The sequence below is a fragment of the Schistocerca americana genome, chromosome 2 (genome assembly GCF_021461395.2).
Source record: "Schistocerca americana isolate TAMUIC-IGC-003095 chromosome 2, iqSchAmer2.1, whole genome shotgun sequence".
In the NCBI taxonomy this organism is placed as follows: Eukaryota; Metazoa; Arthropoda; class Insecta; order Orthoptera; family Acrididae; genus Schistocerca; species Schistocerca americana.
Window position 1 is genome coordinate 399,688,450 of NC_060120.1, and position 22,260 is coordinate 399,710,709.

The following is a 22,260-nucleotide window of genomic DNA, read 5'->3' on the forward strand; positions in this document are numbered from 1 at the left end:
GTTCAGTGCGTAAGTGTGCTATCTTTGAGGAGAGGGCTTTGGGCAGGATGTTGGACGCTAACGGCAATTAGCCTCCGGACTTGTATCTGTGTAGAAGCTAAGTGTGAATAAATCTGTATCTGAGAGAATTCTAGTTGTTTACCTACAAATATTCCATATTCCCTCAAGTACTGAATAGAATTGGAGAGAAAGGAAGTTTGTAGCACAATCTGACTGCAAGAATGGACTGGGTGATAGGACATGTTCTGAGACATCAAGGGATTATCAATTTAGTACTGGAGGGAAGTGTGGGGATGAAAATTGTAGAGGCAGACCAAGAAATGAGTACAGTAAGTAGATTAAGAAAGATGTATGTTGCAGTAGTTATTCAGAAACAAAGAGGCTTGCACAGGATAGAGTAGCATGGAGAGCTGCATCAAATCAGAATTCAGGCTGAAAACCACAACAACAACCAACAGCAGACAAAGGGGAAAATTAGTGCTGGTGTTTGGAAGCAGAGCTACCTGCATTTCACAAAATGGAGAAAAGAGTTGAGGAAATGAATCTGCTCTGAGATTAAGAAGCTAGTTAGTTAGTTAGTTACTTTCATGTTTCATGTATCATTTTGCATGATAAATTGTCATGATGTGGAACAAGTCATTTTACATTCAGTATCCAAGTTAATTTGTACATCTATTTGTGCTCTAAACACCATCATATTATTATTATCATTATTTTCCCTGATATGAAAACAAGATATATAGATTGAGTTAGCAATTCCTACCCATCACCTTTTACACATTACAAACATAGAAATTCTTCTATGGAATAGAAGGAGTTGTCAAGGAGGAACTTTTTCAATTTATTTTCAAATTTTACCTTGCTGTCTGGTAGACATTTTATATCATTGGGTAACCGGTCAAAAATTTTTGTTGCAGCATTGTGCACTGCTTTCCGTGCTAAAGACAACCTTAATGTTGATTAGTTAGTTAGTTACTTTCATGTTCCATGGATCATTTTGCACTATAAATTGTCATGACGTGGAATGAGTCATTTTATACTCGTATTGCAAAATAATTTGCACATCTATTTGTACTCTAAACATCACCATATTATTTTTTTCCCCCCCTGAAATCGAAACAAGATATACAGATTGAGTTAGCAATTCCAATCATGACCTTTTACACATTACAAACATAGAAATTCTTCTACAGAATAGAAGGAGTTGTCCCGGAGAAACTTTTTCAATTTATTTTCAAATTTTACCTTGCTGTCTGTTAGACATTTTATATCACTGGGTAAGTGGTAAAAAATTTTTATTGCAGCACTGTGCATCCCTTTCCATACTAAAGACAACCCCAATGTTGAGTAATGAATGCCATTTTTTTCCTCTAGTATTGTAATTATGTACCTCATTGTTCCCTTTGAACTGTAGTGGATTATTTACAACAAACTTCATGATGGAATAAATATACTGAGAAGCAGTAGTCATAATGCCTAACTCCTTAAACAGGTGTTTACAAGATGATTATGAGTGAGCACCACATATTATTATTACAGCACACTTGGACAATGGAGACCTTCTTTCTTAAACATTATTCCATATGACGTTACTGAATGCAAATAAGTAAAATAGTCAACTTACTGATTATTCTCTCCCCAAAATTCGCTATGATTCTAAGTGCAAATGTGGCTGAACTAAGTTGTTTTAGGAGATCCAAAATGTGTTTTTTTCTATTTTAAATTCTCATCAATATGGACACCTAAGAGTTTTGAAGTTTCCACCCTGTGTATTATTTCATCACCTTGTTAAAACTAATCACTGGCACAGTACCACTAGAGGTGTAGAACTTAATATGATGTGCCTTTGTGAATACACAGAAAACAAGTCAATGATACTTTTGAGAACTTTTTTCACCATTTCTTTTATTTCTGTATGTATACTGGTAGTGATTACAATACTGGTGTCATCTGAAAAAAGAACCAATTCTGCTTGTTGTACATTAGATGGTAGATCATTTACATATATGAGAAACAGTAGTGGACTTAAGATTGAGCCTTGGGGAACCCCATATGTGATTTCTCCCCAGTCAGAATAATCTCCCTGGATTCTGTTGGTTGAATTACTACTAAGTACAGCTTTCTGCATTCTTTTGGTTAGATATGACATGATCCATTGGTTGGCTATACCATCAATCCCATAAAACTTCAATTTATCTAGGAGTATACTATGATTCACACATTCAAATGCCTTGGATAGGTCACAGAAAATACCTGTTGGTGCTATTTTGTCACTTAATGCTTGGAATATCTGGTGTGTAAACATGTAAATGGCGTTCTCAGTAGAACAACCCTTCTGAAACCCAAACAGTTATTTGCTGAGGATATTGTTGCCAAGGTGAGATACTATTCTAGAATACATCACCTTCTAAAAAATTTTGGAAAATGATGTCAGCAGTGAAATAGGTCAATAGGTACTGACGTCTCTCTTATCACCTTTCTTAAAGAAGCCAGCATAGGCACTGAAAAAAAGGACAGGATGTGAGGTAACACTCACCCTGTTCTGTTCTACCTCTTCGGCTGCCTTCTCGGAACAGCTGAACAGTTAATCATAGACAACGGACTACATACATTATTGCATTCAATGGATAAAACACACACACACACACACACACACACACACACACACACACACACACACACACAGAGAGAGAGAGAGAGAGAGAGAGAGAGAGAGAGAGAGAGAGAGAGAGAGAGGTATAAAGCTTTCACATAATGTTTTGCAAGTACTGAGGCAGTGAATGCTGTATGTGTTCTATGTGTAGAATACTTACTGTGATATGACATTTTGTTCATCAAACAATTCTATATTTTTCTTACAAAAGCTTTATGGAATACCATCAATATCATACAGACTGTAATCACCTGGGAAAATTTATGGTTATTGGGGATAGCCACAGATATGGAAATGTTTCTTGTTTAAATGAAGCACTGGCTGTGAGAGCAAGAGCTTTTGTGAAGCTTTGCATTTCCCTATCAGAAATATATTAGCCTGCTCATATGGTGGAAACAAGTAAGTTGTCATCATGTTAGTATTACACTGTTTGATGATTCCCTTTATGAATACATGAATGAAGCATGAGTGGCCTGCCAAGAAAGTTTGTTCTGGTTATAAATATCACTTAACCAGGGCAACAGAACTGCAAAAAAGTAAAGATGCCCATAGCCATGACATGGAAGTAAATCTGATATGATTTCATGATTAGAATGAACTTTACAAATAATGTCATCTAAATGAGTCATAATTCACAATTCCCAAAAAGTGTTGTTGCAGAGAAGTGTTTCAAGCATAACAGTTCAATTATTTAAAGCTTAACTTGTCATGTGAAACAACAGGGAAATAAAAATTCCTTCAAAAATAAATATAAATAATTTGTTATTGAACATCTCTTTTACTCTATAAAAAAATTTATTGAATTTTGAATCATAGCACTTGTAAATTATGCTTATAAATGGAGACTCAAACTATTTTAAGTTCACACTGCTTAAACAGTGTTATTAACCATTACTAATTTATGATTGTAATTTACGAATTGAAATTAAAACTGTTGGAAATTTGATATTCGCATTGAATTGGTAATGAAACATTATTTGGGTTATAAAGAAGGATTTTGAGTAATATATCTCTCATCTCAGGGGACAACAGCTAGCTGAAGCTATAGCAAAGAATGTGGTTCATGTTTTTAAGATCTGGGTGATATTCAGTGAAGAGAGGAGAACCAATTAGTGGTTGGTTCACAGTGGTTATGTGTTTGTTAGTGTCACACAAAATTCTGGCACAGGAAATATGTTTCTTAGACTAGATGCTGACTCAGTTTTTCAGACAAACCAAAGGAGAGGCACAAAGAAATGCATGGGATGTAGCTGCAAGTTTACAGGTCTAGAGTCAGTTTCATAAAAAGAAAGAAAGGAGGGAGGGCAGGGGCATGACAGCGTGTTCATCATTCAAGAACCACCAGCAGGTGTCCATAGTGTGTGCTGTGTCAAACTATGCTTTATATTACAGATTATCTGGTGCAAACTGTGAATGATCAAAAGAACATTGTAGTATAGGGACAACCAAATGACGCAGTGGAGTTGTTTAGACATCGATCTCATTTTCAAGAGAATGGAGCTTTCTCTGTCTGGCTATCCTGATTTAGATTTCCATGGTTTTCCCAAATCATTTCAGCCAACTGCTGGAATGGTTCCCTCTGCTAGGCCACCACTGACCACTTATTCTGTTCTTGTAAAACATACTGATATATTTTATATGTATGTATATTTTGAGCTCTTTATTTTCATTGTATTATGATGTTGTTGTGGTCTTCCATTGAAAGAATGGTTTGATGCATCTCACCATGATACCCTGTCTTGTGCAGACCTCTCCATCTCCATATAAGTACTGGAAACTACATTCATTTGAAACTGTTTACTGTATTTCTCTCTTGGTCTCCTCTACAATTTTTAAACACCCCCCCTCCCCTCCCCTCCAATAGCAAATTAATTATTCCTTGGGGTCATAGAATTTGTCATATAGACCAATCTCTTCTTTTAGTCAAGTTGTGCCATAAATTTCTTTTCTCCTTAATTCTGTTCAGCATTAATAACATGATCTAGCCATACAATTTTCAGCAGTCTCCTGTAGCAACACATTTTAAAAGCTTTTATTCTCTCCTTATATGCAGTGCTTATTGTCCACATTTCACTTTCATATAAGGCTGCACTCCAGACAAATTTAATATTTAAATTTATATTCAGTGTTGATGCATTCCTCCTCTCCAGCAATGCTTTTCTTGTCGCTGACAGACTACATTTTATATCTTCTCTATTTAGGTCATCATCAGTTATTTTACTGTCCACATAACAAAAGATATTGACTACTTTTAGTGTCTCATTTCCTAATCTAATTTCCTCAGCATCACCTGATTTAATTTAAACTACATTCCACCACCCTTGTTTTGTTTTTGTTGATGTTCTTCTTATATTCTCCTTTCAAGTAACTGTCCACTGCTTTCAACTGTTCTTCCAAATCCTTTGCTCCTCTGACAGGATTACAATGGTATTGGCGAACCTCAATTTCTTTTTCTTTCTACTCTCTGCACTCTAATACTTTCTCCAAATTTTTATTTTGTTTCCTTTACTGCTTACTCAATGCTCAGACTGAACAGCATCAGAGACAGACTACAGCCCTGTCTCACTTCCTTTCCAGCCTCTGTTTCCCTTTCATGCCCTCTGAATGTTGTAACTGCTGTCTGGTTTCTGTATAAGTTGTAAATAACCTTTAGCTCCTTTCTACATCTACATCCATACTCTGCAAGCCACCTGATGGTGTGTGGCGGAGGGTACCTTGAGTACCTCTATCGGTTCTCCCTTCTATTCCAGTCTCATATTGTTCGTGGAAAGAAGGATTGTCGGTATGCTTCTGTGTGGGCTCTAATCTTTCTGATTTTATTCTCATGGTCTCTTTGCGAGATATACGTAGGAGGGAGAAATATACTGCTTGACTCCTCGGTGAAGGTATGTTCTCGAAACTTCAACAAAAGCCCATACCGAGCTACTGAGCATCTCTCCTGCAGAGTCTTCCACTGGAGTTTATCTATCATCTCTGTAACACTTTCACGATTACTAAATGATCCTGTAACGAAGCGCGCTGCTCTCTGTTGTATCTTCGCTATCTCTTCTATCAACCATATCTGGTATGGATCCCACACTGCTGGGCAGTATTCAAGCAGTGGGTGAACAAGCGTACTGTAACCTACTTCCTTTGTTTTTGGATTGCATTTCCTTAGGATTCTTCCAATGAATCTCAGTCTGGCATCTGCTTTACCGACGATCAACTTGATATGATCATTCCATTTTAAATCACTCCTAATGCGTACTCCCAGATAATTTATGGAATTAACTGCTTCCAGTTGCTGACCTGCTATATAGGTCTATAGTTCTGCACATCTGTTCGTCATCCCTTCTTGAAAATGGTGATGACCTGTGCCCTTTTCCAATCCTTTGGAACGCTACGCTCTTCTTGAGACCTACGGTACACCGCTGCAAGAAGGGGGGCAAGTTCCTTCGCATACTCTGTGTAAAATTGAACTGGTATCCCATCAGGTCCAGTGGACTCTCCTCTTTTGAGCAATTTTAATTGCTTTTGGCAGGCAACAATTTGTGCATAACCAGCAAACTGTCTGTACTTGGGGCCAGTTTTTTGTGTGCCACCCTGTATTAGTTAAATGAGCTATATAGATGAAAAATATTGCACGCAACAAATTAAGTGTATCATTCTACCAAATATATTACAAATTGTACAAACTTTCTAAAAATCTCAAAGTAAAACAAAATCTATCTCTTACTATTAGTGGCAGCTGCTGCACATTGATTTTATCATGGTGTATAGCAAAGAAAGCTTTTTATTTGCTCCTATTAAATTATTAACAGTTTATGAATCATTAATAGAAACAAAAATAAAAATGGTTTTAATTAAGAGCTGAGAACACATTCCTTTACAAGAGGTGTGTTCTTATTATGATTTTACTTTCCTTTTCCTTGGTATGAGTGTAGCAAGTCCATTGATAATGTCACGGAAGTCAAATTTAGCAGCTGCGTCATATACTATCAACAAAATAGCTAAACTGGATTGTTTGCTTCACCTATATTTGACCTTAGTTTTTTATCACTTAATTTTCTGAAACTGCATTGAAATTGTCATAAATAATAATAAGATACAGAGGTCTCATTTAACACTTTTCCTGACAGGAACTGAAAGTGAGGAACAGGAACTGAAAGAGAGTTATATGTGAGATCTGTTTCTCATTTCACTTATTATTCTATCAAATATTTTGAAGCAGTCTAGCTTAGACAATTTCTCTCCAGTCCTCAGTTGGGAGAAACCAGAGAAAATAAGAAGCCTTCAGTTTAACAGCATAATATTTTCTTCAAGACACGATGAGCGACCTTGAGTTCCTACAATATTGTAGCGAAACTGCAGCAAAAACTCCATTGTTGAACATGAGCTAGTTGGGTAGGCAGCAGCTATAAGAACAAAATACACTGTTGACATATAGCCCAAGTAATGCAAGTTTGTTAGCAGTCATTATTTTACATGCTGCTTGGGTGAAATAACACTGTGACAATGGCATGCATTTTCAGTCTCATGTCGAGGCAGATTTCTTGCACAGGCAGAAGATTGGCACATGGGGTAACAGAGCTCATGTGTCTCTCCCAGTTGACTCTTAAATTGTCTTTCTCTCTTTTCTTTAACTTGTCAGTCTTTGCACCCCCTCTATGCCTGTGCCCTTGGTGAAGGTCTAACTTGCCATGGCCTTGGCACAGCCCCGATGGTAGCCCATATTTTTATTTGCATCACTTTATGCATCTACTTGTAGTCACTGTCACTTGACTTACTGCATTTCTTCTCCCCCCCCCCCCCCCTCTCCCCCTCCCCATGACGCCGCCCCCCCCCCCCACACACATATATACTGCCACTCGTCAACGGGAAATGTCTGAAATAGCTAGCGGACCATCTCTCAGTAGTGTTCCATAGTCAGGAGCTCTGTTGAAGCTCATATATTCTTACAGTGATTTTAAAATGAATAAAGTAGACTGTTTGCTAAATATGCCCTTCAATTTATTAATTATGGAAGAGAAATTATAAATCAAGCTGTTAGGCACAGGAAAACCAAATGCAATATTCATAAATCCATCATAAAAATATGGATTGAGGAACAGTGGCCAGCTGAACTGCGTTTTTTTTTTCAAGCAGTGTAACATAAATTAAGGTTATACGAGTAACACTTCAGAACATTTCTGTTATAAAGTTCGACTTTTTATCTGGGCCCACCAATGAAAATGAGCCCCAGCTAACACTGCTATCCATAGAAGCATACCCCCATTCTTAGTTTCTTATTCATTATTAGACTTCTTCCTACTTAATTTGGTATTTGTAGCTCCTTACTAACCTGACCTGAAGTCCTTTTCCTCTTGCCACTCAATTTCACTAGCTCCCACTATATCTAACTTTAAATTTTCTAACCTACCTATCTAATTAAGGAACCTAATATTCTGCATTCTAATCTGTGGAATGAGTTGAAAAAATTTGGTTAAAAACTTGTGTGTAGTTTTTCAAGACTGATCCAATGTCTCTTCTGGATTGTGTGGTTCTGGATTTATAGTACTAAGTAAATAAATGAATACTGAGTAATATTTCATAATTATCAAACTACATATGAAGATACTAATGCAATGGGAAAACCATTACACAAACAAAATTGGTTTCAGTTAAACAGCCCCCCCCCCCTTTCTCTCTCTCTTAAAAAAAATTGATTCTGTTTTATAACATTACACACAGACATGAAGTCTATTGAAGTTTACAAAAAGGAATACTTAGAAACACAATGCATTTATGTTAAATGTCTCTTCTTTTAGCAATGGCAAACAGTATTGATATTTATTATTTTATTTCAGTTAATTACAGTAAAATAAAATAATACATGCTACTTGAATTTTTTTTTAACACAATCATTTCTATGGCCTATCTCTGGAGAAAATATTAAGACTTCTGATTTTCTGCTTTTTCACTTTCATTTATTTTGCTCATTACTATTATGAAAAAAAGTGTCTTGTTGAAACACTGGAATACTATTGTCCCAATTACTTACCTCATATAAATCTTGCCTGTAGCCTTCACTAAAAAGGGATGGATAACGGTTTTTGAAACGTTGTGCCATCAGTCTCATATCATCCTCTCCTTGCTTTGTAAGAACATCTCCCATGTCAGCAGTGAATTTAAGTGTCCAGTTTCGGAGATTATCTAGATCCTTGTCACAGAGGTCACCTTCTGCAAGATAAAGGGTTAAAATTCATGCATTCCAATCACTAGCTTCTTTACATTTATCTAGTTTTCTATAAAATGAGTAGTGCTAAGTGATAAATTTCCTTTTTGTATAAAAAATAGAACTGTTAACATTGTATGCACTTACAGCTAATCTTATTTATATTACAGGCTCCTACCAAAATCTATATAAAATAATATGTGATTCCAAGCCTCCCCCCCCCTCCACACACACACACACACACACACACACACACACACACACACACACACACACACACACGCACACACACACACACACACACACACACACACAACAAAGAGGAAAGAAACAGAGAGACTCTCTCATTACTGTGGCCTCACTGGCACAGTTGTTATCTTACAAAAGTTAAAATATGGAAAAGCCAAGGGGAAGTGGTAGTAAAGTGCTAGCAAGATGGAAGGACAATGGGGAAAGAAGTATAAATATGGGACCAGCAAACATTAGCCCAGGTATACTGACACAGTTAATGGATTGCTTCCACAGGTCCAGTGATGTTATTGTTTCCATTTTATACACAATATTTTGATTATCAACCTAGTCTTCAGATGCTGTAAGTGCACAACTGGTTGGAGACCAGGCAGCGAGTACATATACAAGCACAACTTGCAGCACCTGAAGAAGATGACTGGTCAATTGTGTAAGTGCTTTGCATAAAATGGAAATAATAACTTGGCTGAACAACTGGAAGCACACCCATCATGCTGAAGAAACCTGAGAGATTGCTGACATATGTACATGAGGCCAGGGCTGGTGCTGTGGATGGTCAGGGGGAAGGTGGGGGAAGTGGGGTAAAAGCACTCTGGCCCACTACCACAAACCACTTTGCAGCTAAGAAATATACATGCATCTTATTTTGAGTCTGAGCCATTTCCCTCTCTGCACCTTCTCAATGCTATTCATAAGTGCAATTTTAATGAACCATGCTATTTCCAAATATAATGATAGTCTTACAGATATTGTGCACTTTTCCTGTTACTGTTGCCCAAGCAGAGTGGTTATTCAGATTTCTGACAAGAGTTAATAACAAATTGTTTGAGAACTACAGAGGGGCAAGAATGACTTGTTGGGTTAGCTCTGATCATAACAGAGTCAGAGCTAGCCCACTTATTAGATTATTCTGGGATTACAGAAGAATTCACATCTAAGAAAGTTAGAAAGAAAGTATAATTTTGTAAAGCATAAAATTTGTGTAAATAGTGAACATTAAAAAAGTTTGTTAAAACATGTTTTGTTTGATTTTTTTTACAATATATTTTTTCTGGCTCAATCCAAAAAAAAAAACAAAGTTTAAAATAAACAGTTTTGGGGAGGGACCTAAGAATGCTTATTCGAGGCTTGATTATCCTATCATGCATGATGGTACTCAGGAGAATTGTTGGGGAGTGGAGCTGCAGGACAGGGGAAGACCGCTAAGAAAATAGTGTGGATGAGGGTCTATGGATCTATATCCAGTGTGTGCTTTGAGATGTGATAGTACTCATGATATTGAATAAAAAACTTCATATGGACTATTGCCCTATTCCGAATGGTTTCCAAGATAGAACACATTTAATATTCATTGTTATTTATTTTCTGAGCTATCAAAGATTGCTACTGCTTACAATGTCCACAGTAGTGTGGAGCAAGTTGAGACGAACAGTTTGATATGGGACACTTGCTGTCTATTAAGTTGGGATACTACCTCAAATTGGCCTACAAAAACTACGTAAGACGCAGCGCATGCATGCCGTGTGTGCTTTTCAATATTCTCACATTCTCTTTGCATAAACTGTTAGTTCTAGAGCAAAAATGACTAAGACTTTTTTCATAGAAAATTTAATGTAGTTTGATTTTGCACTGCGGCACATTTTTGCTGGAGGGTGTGGTTTTCGAGTTATTCAGGAAAAATGTACAAAAGTGATATTAAATGTGTTCTATCTCGGAAACCATTTGAAATAGGGCATATGTCCATATGAAGTTTTTTGTTCAGTATCACCAGTACTATCACCCCTTAAAGCCTGCACCTTTCGTCCTGACTCACTCTGAATGTGTCTGCTGTGAGAACTATGGGGAGTTATGAATCTGTTGAGATAGAAAGGTGGGGAAAGAAAGGGGGTTAGGATGGGAATAACATTTGATCAAGAGCAATGATTAGCACAGATAGTGTCAGGAGGTCTGAATGTAATGGTTATGAAGCTACACCACAACTTGAGTAACATCATTTCTGCTACATATCATATATTACACGAATCCCTGCCAGTTTCAATAGCCACTTCTATAAATGTTGCAATGAAGGAATCCTCATAGGCTTAGCTTCCACTCAGACAGAAATTTTCACAGTAAGTATGCGGTTCTCATTGAAAGAAGAGGTGAAGGATATAATGGACAGGTATTCTTCCACTAAGCACATAGTAACTGCTAAATTGTTGCATAGACCCCACTATTTGATTCCCTAATTAATTGCCTTTTAAGGTTAGAAGGATTCTGTCCAATCCCCAACTTTCCTTCTTTGTGAATAAAAAAATTTCTCCTAGGAGATATGAACCACATTAAAAAATATACTAAATAATTAATTAATCAATTCAGGGGTAGATTTCTTATGAGGGTTAAAGAGATTTGTTCTTATTACAATTCTTAACTGAGAAGTTTCATCAAGCAAGAAAAGGAAAAATGAAAACTTTCACAATTTGCCTTCTTGTATCCATGCTCTAAAGCAGCAGGCATAAAATTTTCAAATAGTTTTCAATAGTTACTGGCTATTTTTATTTTGAGATACTGTGTCCATAAGTACAACAGATATGTGATAGGATCATTGACTTGCTTATCTATAATGGCACTAACTGTGTGGCCTACCAGTGCCACTGTAGCATTGTGCTTCACTTTTGGAATGATTTGAAATCCAGCACAGTGACAGTTTGACAAGTCATGTTTGCAGGAGTGGACCTATTGATGAATGCAACCATTTTCCTATAGAGTTCTCATACTACTGGGACATTGTTACACTGGAAATGATGTTCCTGAGTGTCAGGGGAATTACATTTTTCACACTTGACTGAAATGAGCAGGTTAACGCCGACAAGATGCTGGTTAATTGGGAACATGTTATTCACTAATTTATACTACAGTGCAGAAGCATCTGTTGTCATTTTTCCAGTTCACTGTGGATAGTTGGGATAGCAACTAGTGTACTGGAGGTCATCATAGCAGGTTAGCATAGAGCCTTGAGCCATGGTGTGTCAATCCATAGCTGTTTGTAGGACATAGCTTCTGTTGAGGAAGTACTCTTTAACAAACAACAGCTGATATTGAATGTCAGCTACTGTTACAGGGGCTTGCTTGGAGTGTGGCCAGTATGTGCTCAATAGTGTTGCTGTCAATCCATTTGGGCTGCTGGGCTGTATGGAGGCTGTGTGGTGCACCACCAGAGCTGTGCACTTACATTTAAGAACTACAAGTCCATGACCGCTGAGTGACTTCTCCAACATGCAGGTGGCTGTTCCTACTTTGTGCCTCCACAGCAACCAATAAGTTATTTGTGAGACTGATCTACTCGTGTGTTTTGGCACACTTAGCAATTGTCCAATATACCAGGCCTTGGAGAGAATGAAGGTGTTTATTAGGGTCACTTTTTGGTTGAGATTAAGCTGCCAAGAGGGCTGACTTCTGCAGAGACCTTACGGTAACAAGGTATGTCATCAAATTTCCTGTCTTCATTTGTTGCAGGCATCCGAGTCCTAGGATCTTACATTCTCACAGAACACAGTATCATTGTCAGTAGCATAGGCTACACACTTGATTGTAGCATTGTGTATCCGTATAGCATTAGCAGTGTGGACTATAACTCTCAGCATGGGTCTACCGTAATGACATACAAAACACAGACCTATCAAACAGACTGAATTATAGGAATGGTTTTGTTTCCCAACCACCGATCATCACCACTGAGCGGTGGTCTAGCGGTTCTAGGCGCGCAGTCCGGAACCGCGCGACTGCTACGGTCGCAGGTTCGAATCCTGCCTCGGGCATGGATGTGTGTGATGTCCTTAGGTTAGATAGGTTTAAGTAGTTCTAAGTTCTAGGGGACTGATGACCACAGTAGTTAAGTCCCATAGTGCTCAGAGCCATTTGAACCAGCCATCACCACTGACCTGGCTCCTGTAAGAAAGTCTTGAATAATGTCAGGGGACTGAGGGCTGAATGCCATGTTATCTATCACACATAATAAATAGGTGTGGTTTATGTGGTCAAAAACATGTGCAAAGTTAGCTGAAAATATTCCTGCCAAAAGTCTGTTAAGTGTGGGTGAGACTAAGTCTCTATAAGCAGAGGCTGTGTGAAAAAAATTTCTTTGACTCACTACAAATGCCTGGTCATACTGATTACTTTGTCCATAACTAGATTCATCTTCCATGCAAAACACCTTGCAGTGATTTTATAATCTGAATTCAACAGGGTTATGGGTCTGAAGTCTTGGATATGGCATGTTACCTGCATCTTAGGGATGAGCACGATTCTCCCATCAAGAAATTTGAATGGAACTGCAATACCATCAATTTCTATGAATTTGTCCCCAATGACTTTCCATAAAACCTGATAGAACTATTGGGGGTCTATCAGATCCTGGAGACTTCCTTTTGAACATGTCTTCAACACAGATTCCATGCCCCGTGTCGACAGAATCATATATGGTTCATCAAGCAAGGTGTGTGGCAGTTTTGGTGCCTTAAATATTGCAGAATAAGGTGTTACAGTCATCTGTGTTGTACATGACATTCTGTGTCCTCTCAGAGAGCAACATGCTTCCTTTGCACCAGTCGGTTTTTGCCCACCTGGTGGTAAGCTGTATGTTCCTTGCCATCCAAGTCATACAGAGGATGGCTCCAAACCAAAATACCTTCTGCCTTTTCATTGTGTAAATGAAGGACATTGTTCTTAATTTTATTTAGATGCTGGCAAAGGTTTCCATTGTTCCTTTCAGGAGTATTGAGTGCATCTTTTAGTCGTTGCTGATAAAAATCTAGCGTGCATTGTTTTCAAAGGATTCCTTGTGATTGTACTATTTCTCAGTTGTGGCTTTGTGAGATCTGTCCACCATTTAAGACTTGAGCTTCCACGTGGATTGCACTTGCAAACGGACACCAGCTGCAGCAAAATGTTGCGTACTGAGCTACCAATAATAGGAAGCAGTCACCTGACTAACACCCTGCAGGTGGATGGCGCATTCCAAGCCACAGCAATCACTACATGCCACTGTGAGTACTTTGACACCTTGTAGACTGTCAGTAAGATGTTTAGAGACATAAATTCGATCTATTCTGCTGGCACCACTATTATGTATATGAGTGAACTGCATAGAGATTGGATAAAAATGACTCCACGTGTCCCATAATCCTTTGGTAGCTATGAGGTCCACGATTTCTGAACATTTCATAGGCATAGCGTATTGATCCACTGCAACTGTGACACAATTAAAATTGCCACCAATATCTGTGTGGTGGATCCTGGCAAAGAAGGGGCAGAGTTCGTGGTTGAAAAAAGCAGACCTTGCTCAACTTTTGTCATTACCAGAGAGTGAATAAATGTTAATAAACTGCACCCCCTCCCCCCCCCCCCCCCTTTCCCTCCCATATAACACTCAGTAATCCTGAATTTTTTTGGGCACAAAAGTGTCTTTAAATAAAATGGCTATGCTACAGTTAGTGTTGGAATCAATATTGTAAATTACCTTATAGTCAGTTATGTTATTAAAAATTATGGAAATCACTTCCTAAGGAAGACTGACATCAAAATTGCCATACTTTACAAAATCAGTTAAAAACAGAATCTTATGGAATGCTGATATGCAGGGTGGGGCAAATAAAAGTGGCCTAGATGAATGGATACAATTGGATGTGAATGTATGCGTATAACTATTCCCCGAGACATGCACACCACATGTACACCTGCCAAGAGATCCACTCCAGTTCAGAGCGTAGTGAGTGGAGCAGTGCAAAGGGGACAATAGTATTCACAGTGGAGGCAGGTGTTCATTGTGAAAAGATATGCGACAACAAATCTGCGAAGACAGTGTGAAAAAACATTTCGAAACATTCTCGCACACAAGAAAATGTGGCTGCAGTTCACCAGAAAATGCTTCAGAGTCCCACCAAATCAACCTGACACCTGTTGCAAGAGACCGTCATATCGTGTTGATCATTCGGATGAATAATCCACCTGAAACTCTGTTCTCCAGACACTTTCATTTCCCCACCTACACATAGTGTTTATGTTTAATGTTAAGACAGGAAACACTCCCATCTGCCTATTTTTGTTAGAAATTTAGGAGCCTATAGAACAAAATAAGGTGATATTGCAGATGATGGTGGTTATTCTTTGCCAATGCTTCAATGACATAAAACCAAATGAGGTGGCGCAGTGCTTAGCACACTGGACTCGCATTCAGGAGGATGACCGTTCAAACCCATGTCCGGCTATCCTGATTTAGGTTTTCCATGGTTATCCCAAAATCACTTCAAGTAAATGCCAGAATGGTTCCTTTGAAAGAGCACAGCTGATTTCCTTCCCCATCCTTCCCTAATCTGGACCAATGACCTCTCTGTTTGGTCTCCTCCCCCAAATCAACCGACCAACCAATGACATAAAGCTTAAGTTGTTAGGTGCTGCATATACTAAATGGACACTAGTTGAAGCACGCCTCAAAGTGTGACAAATAAATATGATCAGCTTATTTCCGACCATTTTCGTGAACAAAATATGAAATTAAATACTTTTGCATTGTTAGTATTTTAAAGAAATGTGAACTGTTCCACAATCACTAGACAAGGGAGATAACATTTTGCAAAGTATTGCTCTTTTCTTTGTATTAATGATGTTGAGACAAAGGAGAGGACAGTTTTTTAAACTGGAATTTAATTATTCATAACACAATCAAAACAAACAAATTTACATGTGACCATACATTACTAAGAATTTTTTTCTTTTTTTCTGGGCATACAGAAGGACAGGTTGTTTACTGAGGTCCTGCTCCATGTTCTCCCACCAGAAAGGATCTTTGTCAGACTGTGTGTGAACGGGAGCTTCGATTATCTCCTTGCCAACGTGATTATGGTGCATTGTGGCACCACCACTGGTAGACATACTGTCTGATATTACAGAGCAAGAGTCAACATGCGCGTTGTGATGTTTCTGAATCATTATCATCAATTTTGCGTTTAGTTGGGCATCAGTTTCGTCCTTGTTTGTTTTGAGCACATCTTTGAGTTGCTTGACCCTTTGTTTGTTGTACTGCTGCTTCTCAACTGCAGAACTAGACAGCAGGGTATGAGAGGCACATGCCAGCTGCATGTTGCACTCATTTTGGCTTCCCTGCATTTTTGAGACAAACTAGGAGTTTTGCTTTTTCCCTTTGTCTCCCTTTCCCTTTTCCTCTGGGTCTTGTCATCTGTTGCATTAGTTGCAGGTGACAGTGGTGGGTTTGGAACTGTCTCACTCAACTGAGGACTATGAGAAACAGTTGCACTGTCCATCAATTTGTTTCAGATTTGCATTACTTCTTGTGCGGCGGCTGTTGCAACTACACGGAAACGTCCTGGTGTTTTCTGGTTTTTAGTTAAATTTTTGTATGCAGTGTTAGACTGTCTGTTAGCACCAACAATTTCTCCAGTAGCCATGGCCATGCGCTTTGGCTGTGTCGGAGTCGTACCTAATGTAATGGATGCATACATAATTTCATTTTGTAATTTCATTTTGCCATACCCTACCTGACTATTTGCAGGGAGTTGCAATGGTGGCCATCAGTTTCGGACAGTTTTGTCTAAGATGCCTATAGCCACCAATGACAAGGAGGAGGTTAGTGTTTAACATCCTGTCGACAACAAGGCCATTGGAGGTGGAGCACAAGACTGGATTAGGGAAGGATGGAGAAGGAGAGAAGCTGTGCCATTTTGAAGGAACCATCCCGCCATTTGCCTTAAACGATTTACGGAAATCACAGAAAACCTAAATCAATATGGCCAGAAGCAGATTTCATCTGTTGTCATGCCGAATGTGAGCTGAGTGTGCTAACCACTGCACTACCCCCCTTGGTGATGATGAGGAAAGACAGAAACTGCTGAGTGACTTACGGACACTCCAAACACTTGTAAAATTTCAGTTTGAAACCAGTGCCCCATTTTTCATAAATGATTGAGAGTACATTTCTGCAAGGCATCACACTGTGCACAATCATCTGATTATGTATCGTAAATGGCAAACACGCGAATCCGGCTAATTCCGTAACCTGCATGAGACAAAACCGCAATACACACGCTCCTGTCATGGTATTTCAGTTTACGTTTACCCCATTTTTGCTCTCTATTCTGTCACAAGTATCCAGATTCATAAATTTCATGAATAACATGCTGGTTATGAAGTCCTATTGTATACTGCAAGTATCATCTACAGTTAGACTGAGACCCACGTTTCTCTTCATGGTATGTCCACAACAGTTATTAATAGTCAATGTTAAAATCTGCTGCAGTTGTAAAAATTATTTATTTCTAAAAAGGAAAGCACAAAGATATTGCAGTACATGTATCCCATCTTCAGAGGCATTTGCAGAATTCTATCCACATCTTTAAGATAATCAAAGCTAAAAAGGACCAACAGAAATTCTTAGAAATTCTCTATGTACATTAAATGTGAGTCCATAAAAGATATATATCTGAGGCTAAAATAAGTGAAAATGTTAAATGTTTTAACATTTTTTATCTCAGTTATGCATCCTTTGTGGACTCACATTTTAATGTATGTAGAGGACTTTTTCCTTAAGAATTTCCGTTGCTTCTGTGTAGCTTTGATTATCTTAACTATCTGGATAGGTGTTATTATTTCCTTTACAATTTTGCAGATGCACATGAAGTGGGATACATCTCCTGAAACTGGGTAGAGCTTTCCTTTTAAGAAATAAATAATTTTTACATCTGTAGCCGATTTTATCATTGATGATAGACCGAGATCATCAGTGGTCCATTTGTGAGCTTAGTAAAATGTTGGACGTACTGTATCTTTATCAAAAATGTTCCACCATTACTGCTGCTGAGGCTGGGCGTCTATAAAAGCATCCGATGACCATGTTTGACTGACCTTTAACACTTCTCTTCACCCAAATAATTGTGCGTTCTGAATCTGCACCAATATCACTGGATATTATCATATTTTTATTCCTATAAACATGCATCGACCACCAGCGTTCAACTGATCTTTGAGATATACATTCCAGTTGGAGTTTAGAATTTCATTGCTGTTAATGAACCTGTTTTTAAGGCGTAAGGGAACAGCCATGTAGCCGATAACAACTGTTGCTTTCTGCCAAGAGATTTGCGATACCTCCGCTGTTCGCCAGTCACGTCCAGTAATGTCAACCAATTGGGACATGCGAATTGGAAGGTGCAGCAGTATCAGAGATCCTAGGTGACACTATTGACTCCAGAGGTGCTAAAGCATTTGTCTCAGATGCCCCATCGCTACTGCAGTGCAGGGTAGCAGCCTAAGTCTGTTGACCATGACCAACACAGCTCCCAGCTGTTTACAGATAGGGGCCAATTCCTCCCACATCCGTGCACAACAGGCACAGTCCCTACAAATCTCTAATCAGTTTTTGTCTGTCTCACAAGTAATGTATCCCTAATCAAATAAGTTCTGCTGCTACACTGCCTCTAGTTTATACTAAAAGTCAGCTCACACAAAGATAATGCACTAAAATTTACACATTATCCTTATAGTATGTTAGTAAACACTAGTCTTCACAGTAAAATAAACAGTAAAACTCGCAAAAGTACATGAAAACAAACTAAACTTAATTACTCCATGTAAAACAGAAACTGTTGCAGTTTTTTTATGGATTTATTATTTTATTTTATTTTATTGCGACTTCTGTTTATACTGATAGCACTGGAGTTCCAAGTATATGAATCGAGTCAGTATTTTTACAATGTTAACAATACGACAGCACACAGACACGACTGCTCGGCTCAGCGACAGCCACTACACTCCTGTTCCCTGCTGCCATTTCCCTAATGCATACTATTATTCGCTGCAGTTCAGTGGAAGATATCACCTCAAACTTGTTGGTTAGGGGAAAAAGTATAACACACTGAGTTTTCCTTGGTTCCTGTCTCCCAAGCACAGGGCCCCTAGACCTATTACTGAGACACCACTCACAATAAATTGGATAATCAGGGAACAGTATCTATGGGAGAGGGTAGTACTTGAGGTGCTATTGACATCTCTGGTACTGTGACAGCTCAGAGCTAAAGTTAGTGGGGGTGCTGCTCCAGAAAATTTTTAGCCTTTGTTTTAAAACTATATAAAGGAAAAAAAAACATGTTTAAAAAGAAAATTTATCCAGAAACTTGATAAAATCCTAAAAGAATGCAATGAAGCACTTTCCACCCACATTAACCTAAACTGTTACAATTCAGGCTTGATCTAATCACTTAAAAATGAGATTCATTCTTCTTCTTTTAATCTTTGAAAAGATCAATAATTTTTTTCTTGGTCTCTGGATGACAACTGAGGCAATTTTTCTACATTGAAAGCACTGTGTGTGCATTTAGTCTTCCTGAATTCATATTGTTCTGAGGTAAGTTTTTACTCTTTTCAGTGCTGAAAAGCAGTGTTCAGCCTCTGATGTAGTCGGGATTTCTTTAAGAGCATTTTTTTCCAGTTTCATAATTTCGTTAAGAACATTACTCAGATTATTTTCCAAGATAAATTTCACCATCTCAGTTAATTAGCAATGTGAATATGAGACTTACAATAGAATAATTTTTATTCAGTTTCAAGCTTTTCTTTGTCAATCATGAGATATGTTAGTGGCCGCATGATTTGCATAGTGTCGTCGCGTTCTGTTGTCGAGTTTGTTTCTGTTGTGTTTGCAAAACTTTACACAGCACATGTAAAAATGGAAGATGTAAATAGGTGAAATATGCTGAACACTTGGAGAATACTTCGCATGTAGTAGTTTTAGGTGGAGATTTCAGCTACCAGCTTTAGACTGGGAGACTCAAGTGGTTACAGTGGGTAGTAGGTGCATTGAATCATGTAAAATTGTTCCACATGCCTTATTCGAAATTTTTTTTTGAGTAGTTAATGAGAGAACTGACTTGTGAAAGTAATGCTTAGACCTGCTGGTGACAAACAGACTCGAACTTTATGACCCAGCGGGGAACAGGGAATCTGTAATTATAGGCACATATCGGCATACTGAATACGGCTGTACACTGACGTGACAAAAGTCATGGAATATCATTATGCGCATATACAGATGCCTGTAGTATTGCGTACACGAGGTATACACTGGAAAGACATAGAAACTGGTACACCTGCCCAATACCATTATATCATGTAACATGTAAGCTCCCCCCCGAACATGCAGAAGAGCCGCAACATGACATAGCAGGGACTCGACTAATATCTGAAGCAGCGCTGGAGGGAACTGACACCATGAATCCTGCTGGGCTATCCATAAATTCGTAAGAATATGAGGAGCTGAAGATCTCTTCTGAATGACATGTTGCAAGGCACGCCAGATATGCTCAATAATGTTCATGTCTGGGGAGTTTGGTGACCAGCAGAAATGTTTAAACTCAGAGAGTGTTCCTGGAGGCACTCTGTAGCAATTCTGGACTTGTGGGGTGTCACGTTGTCCTACTGGAATTGCCCAAGTCTATCGAAATGCAAAATGGGCATGAATGGATACAGGTGATCAGACAGGATGCTTACATACATGTCACTCGTCCAAGTAGTATTTAGACATATCACGGGTCCCATATCACTCCAACTGCACACGCGCCATCCCATTACAGAGCCTCCCCAAGTTGAACAGTCCCCTGCTGACGTGCAGGGTCCATGGATTCACGAGGTTGTCTCCATACCCGTACACATCCATCTGCTAAATACAATTTGAAACGAGACTTGTCTGACCAGGCAACACATTTCCAGTCATCAAAAGTCCAATGTCAGTGTTGACTTGCCCAGGCGAGGAATAAAGCTTTGTGTTGTGCAGTCATCAAGAGTACACGAGTGGGCCTTCGGCTCTGAAATCTGGAGCAGTTTGCGGAAGGATTGCACTTCTGTCATGTTGAACAGTTCTCTTCAGTTGTAAATGGCCCTGTTCCTCCAGGATCTTTTTCCAGCCACAGTGGTGTGGGACATATGATGTTTTACTCGATTCCTGATATTCATGGTAAACTTGTGAACTGGTGGTATGGGAAAATCTCCACTTCATCACTACCTTGGAAATAACGGGTCCCATCGCTCATGCGCCGATTGTAACACCACATTCAAACTCACTTAAATCTTGATAACCTGCCACTGTATCAGCAGTAACAGATCTAACAACAGTGCCAGACATTGGTTGTCTCATATAGGCATTGCTGATCCCAGCGCCATATACTGACTGTTAACGTATCTCTGTATTTGAATATGCATACCTACACCAGTTTCTTTGGCGCTTCAGTGTAGAAGGGCAGTGCATTGGCAGAGCTGTCATTTCCATTCAGGTGATTTATGTGAGAAGGGTCCGATGTGATTATGGCCACATGATGGGAGTTAACAGATGATGAATGTGGAATGGTAGTTGGATCTAGCTGCATGGGACATTCAATTTCGGAAACCGTTGGGGAATTCAGTATTCTGAGATCTGCAGTGTCACAAGTGTGCTGAGAATATAAAATTTCGGGATTTACCTCTCACCACAGAGAACACAGTGGCTGATGGCCTTCACTTGACGACCGAGAGCAGCGGCATTTGCGCACAGATGTCAGTGCTAACAGACAAGCAGCACAGCGTGAAATAACTGCAAAAATCAAAGTGGGATGCATGACGAACAGACCCGTAAGGACAGTGACGCGAAATTTGGCGATAATGGGCTATGACAGCAGACAAACAATACTAATGTCTTTGTTAAACACACGAAATCACCTGGCGTGCCGCTCCTGGACTTGTGACGATATCGGCTGGGCTCTATACGACTGGAAAACCGTGTCCTGGTCAGATGAGTCCCGATTTCAATTGATAAGAGGAAATGGTACGGTTAAAGTGTGGAACAGACCACAACATTCAACAAGGCACTGTGCAGGCTGGTGGCGGCTTTTTGATAGTGTGGGCTGTGTTTACATGGAATGGACTGGGTCCTCTGGTCCAGCTGAACCGATCATTGACTAGAAATGGTTATGTTCGGTTATTTGGAGACTATTTGCAGCCATTCACGGATTTCATGTTTGCAAACACGTCACTGGGCCATAATTGTTCACGATTGGTTTGAAGAACATTCTGGACAATTCAAGTGAACGACATGGCCACCCATATCGCCTGACATGAACCCCATCAAACATTTATGGGGCATGATCGA

The 22,260-nt window shown here is 39.0% G+C and overlaps 1 protein-coding gene across 2 annotated transcripts in view; it reads right to left on the minus strand.

Annotated features, from left to right (window-relative positions):
- Positions 1-22,260, minus strand: part of LOC124594986 (multiple inositol polyphosphate phosphatase 1) — a 299,958-nt gene that overhangs the window by 59,076 nt on the left and 218,622 nt on the right. For both annotated transcript variants that reach the window (XM_047133524.1, XM_047133525.1), the window contains exon 4: positions 8,673-8,851. In XM_047133524.1, the coding sequence (XP_046989480.1) occupies positions 8,673-8,851 (179 nt within the window). The remainder of the gene's footprint in view (positions 1-8,672; positions 8,852-22,260) is intronic.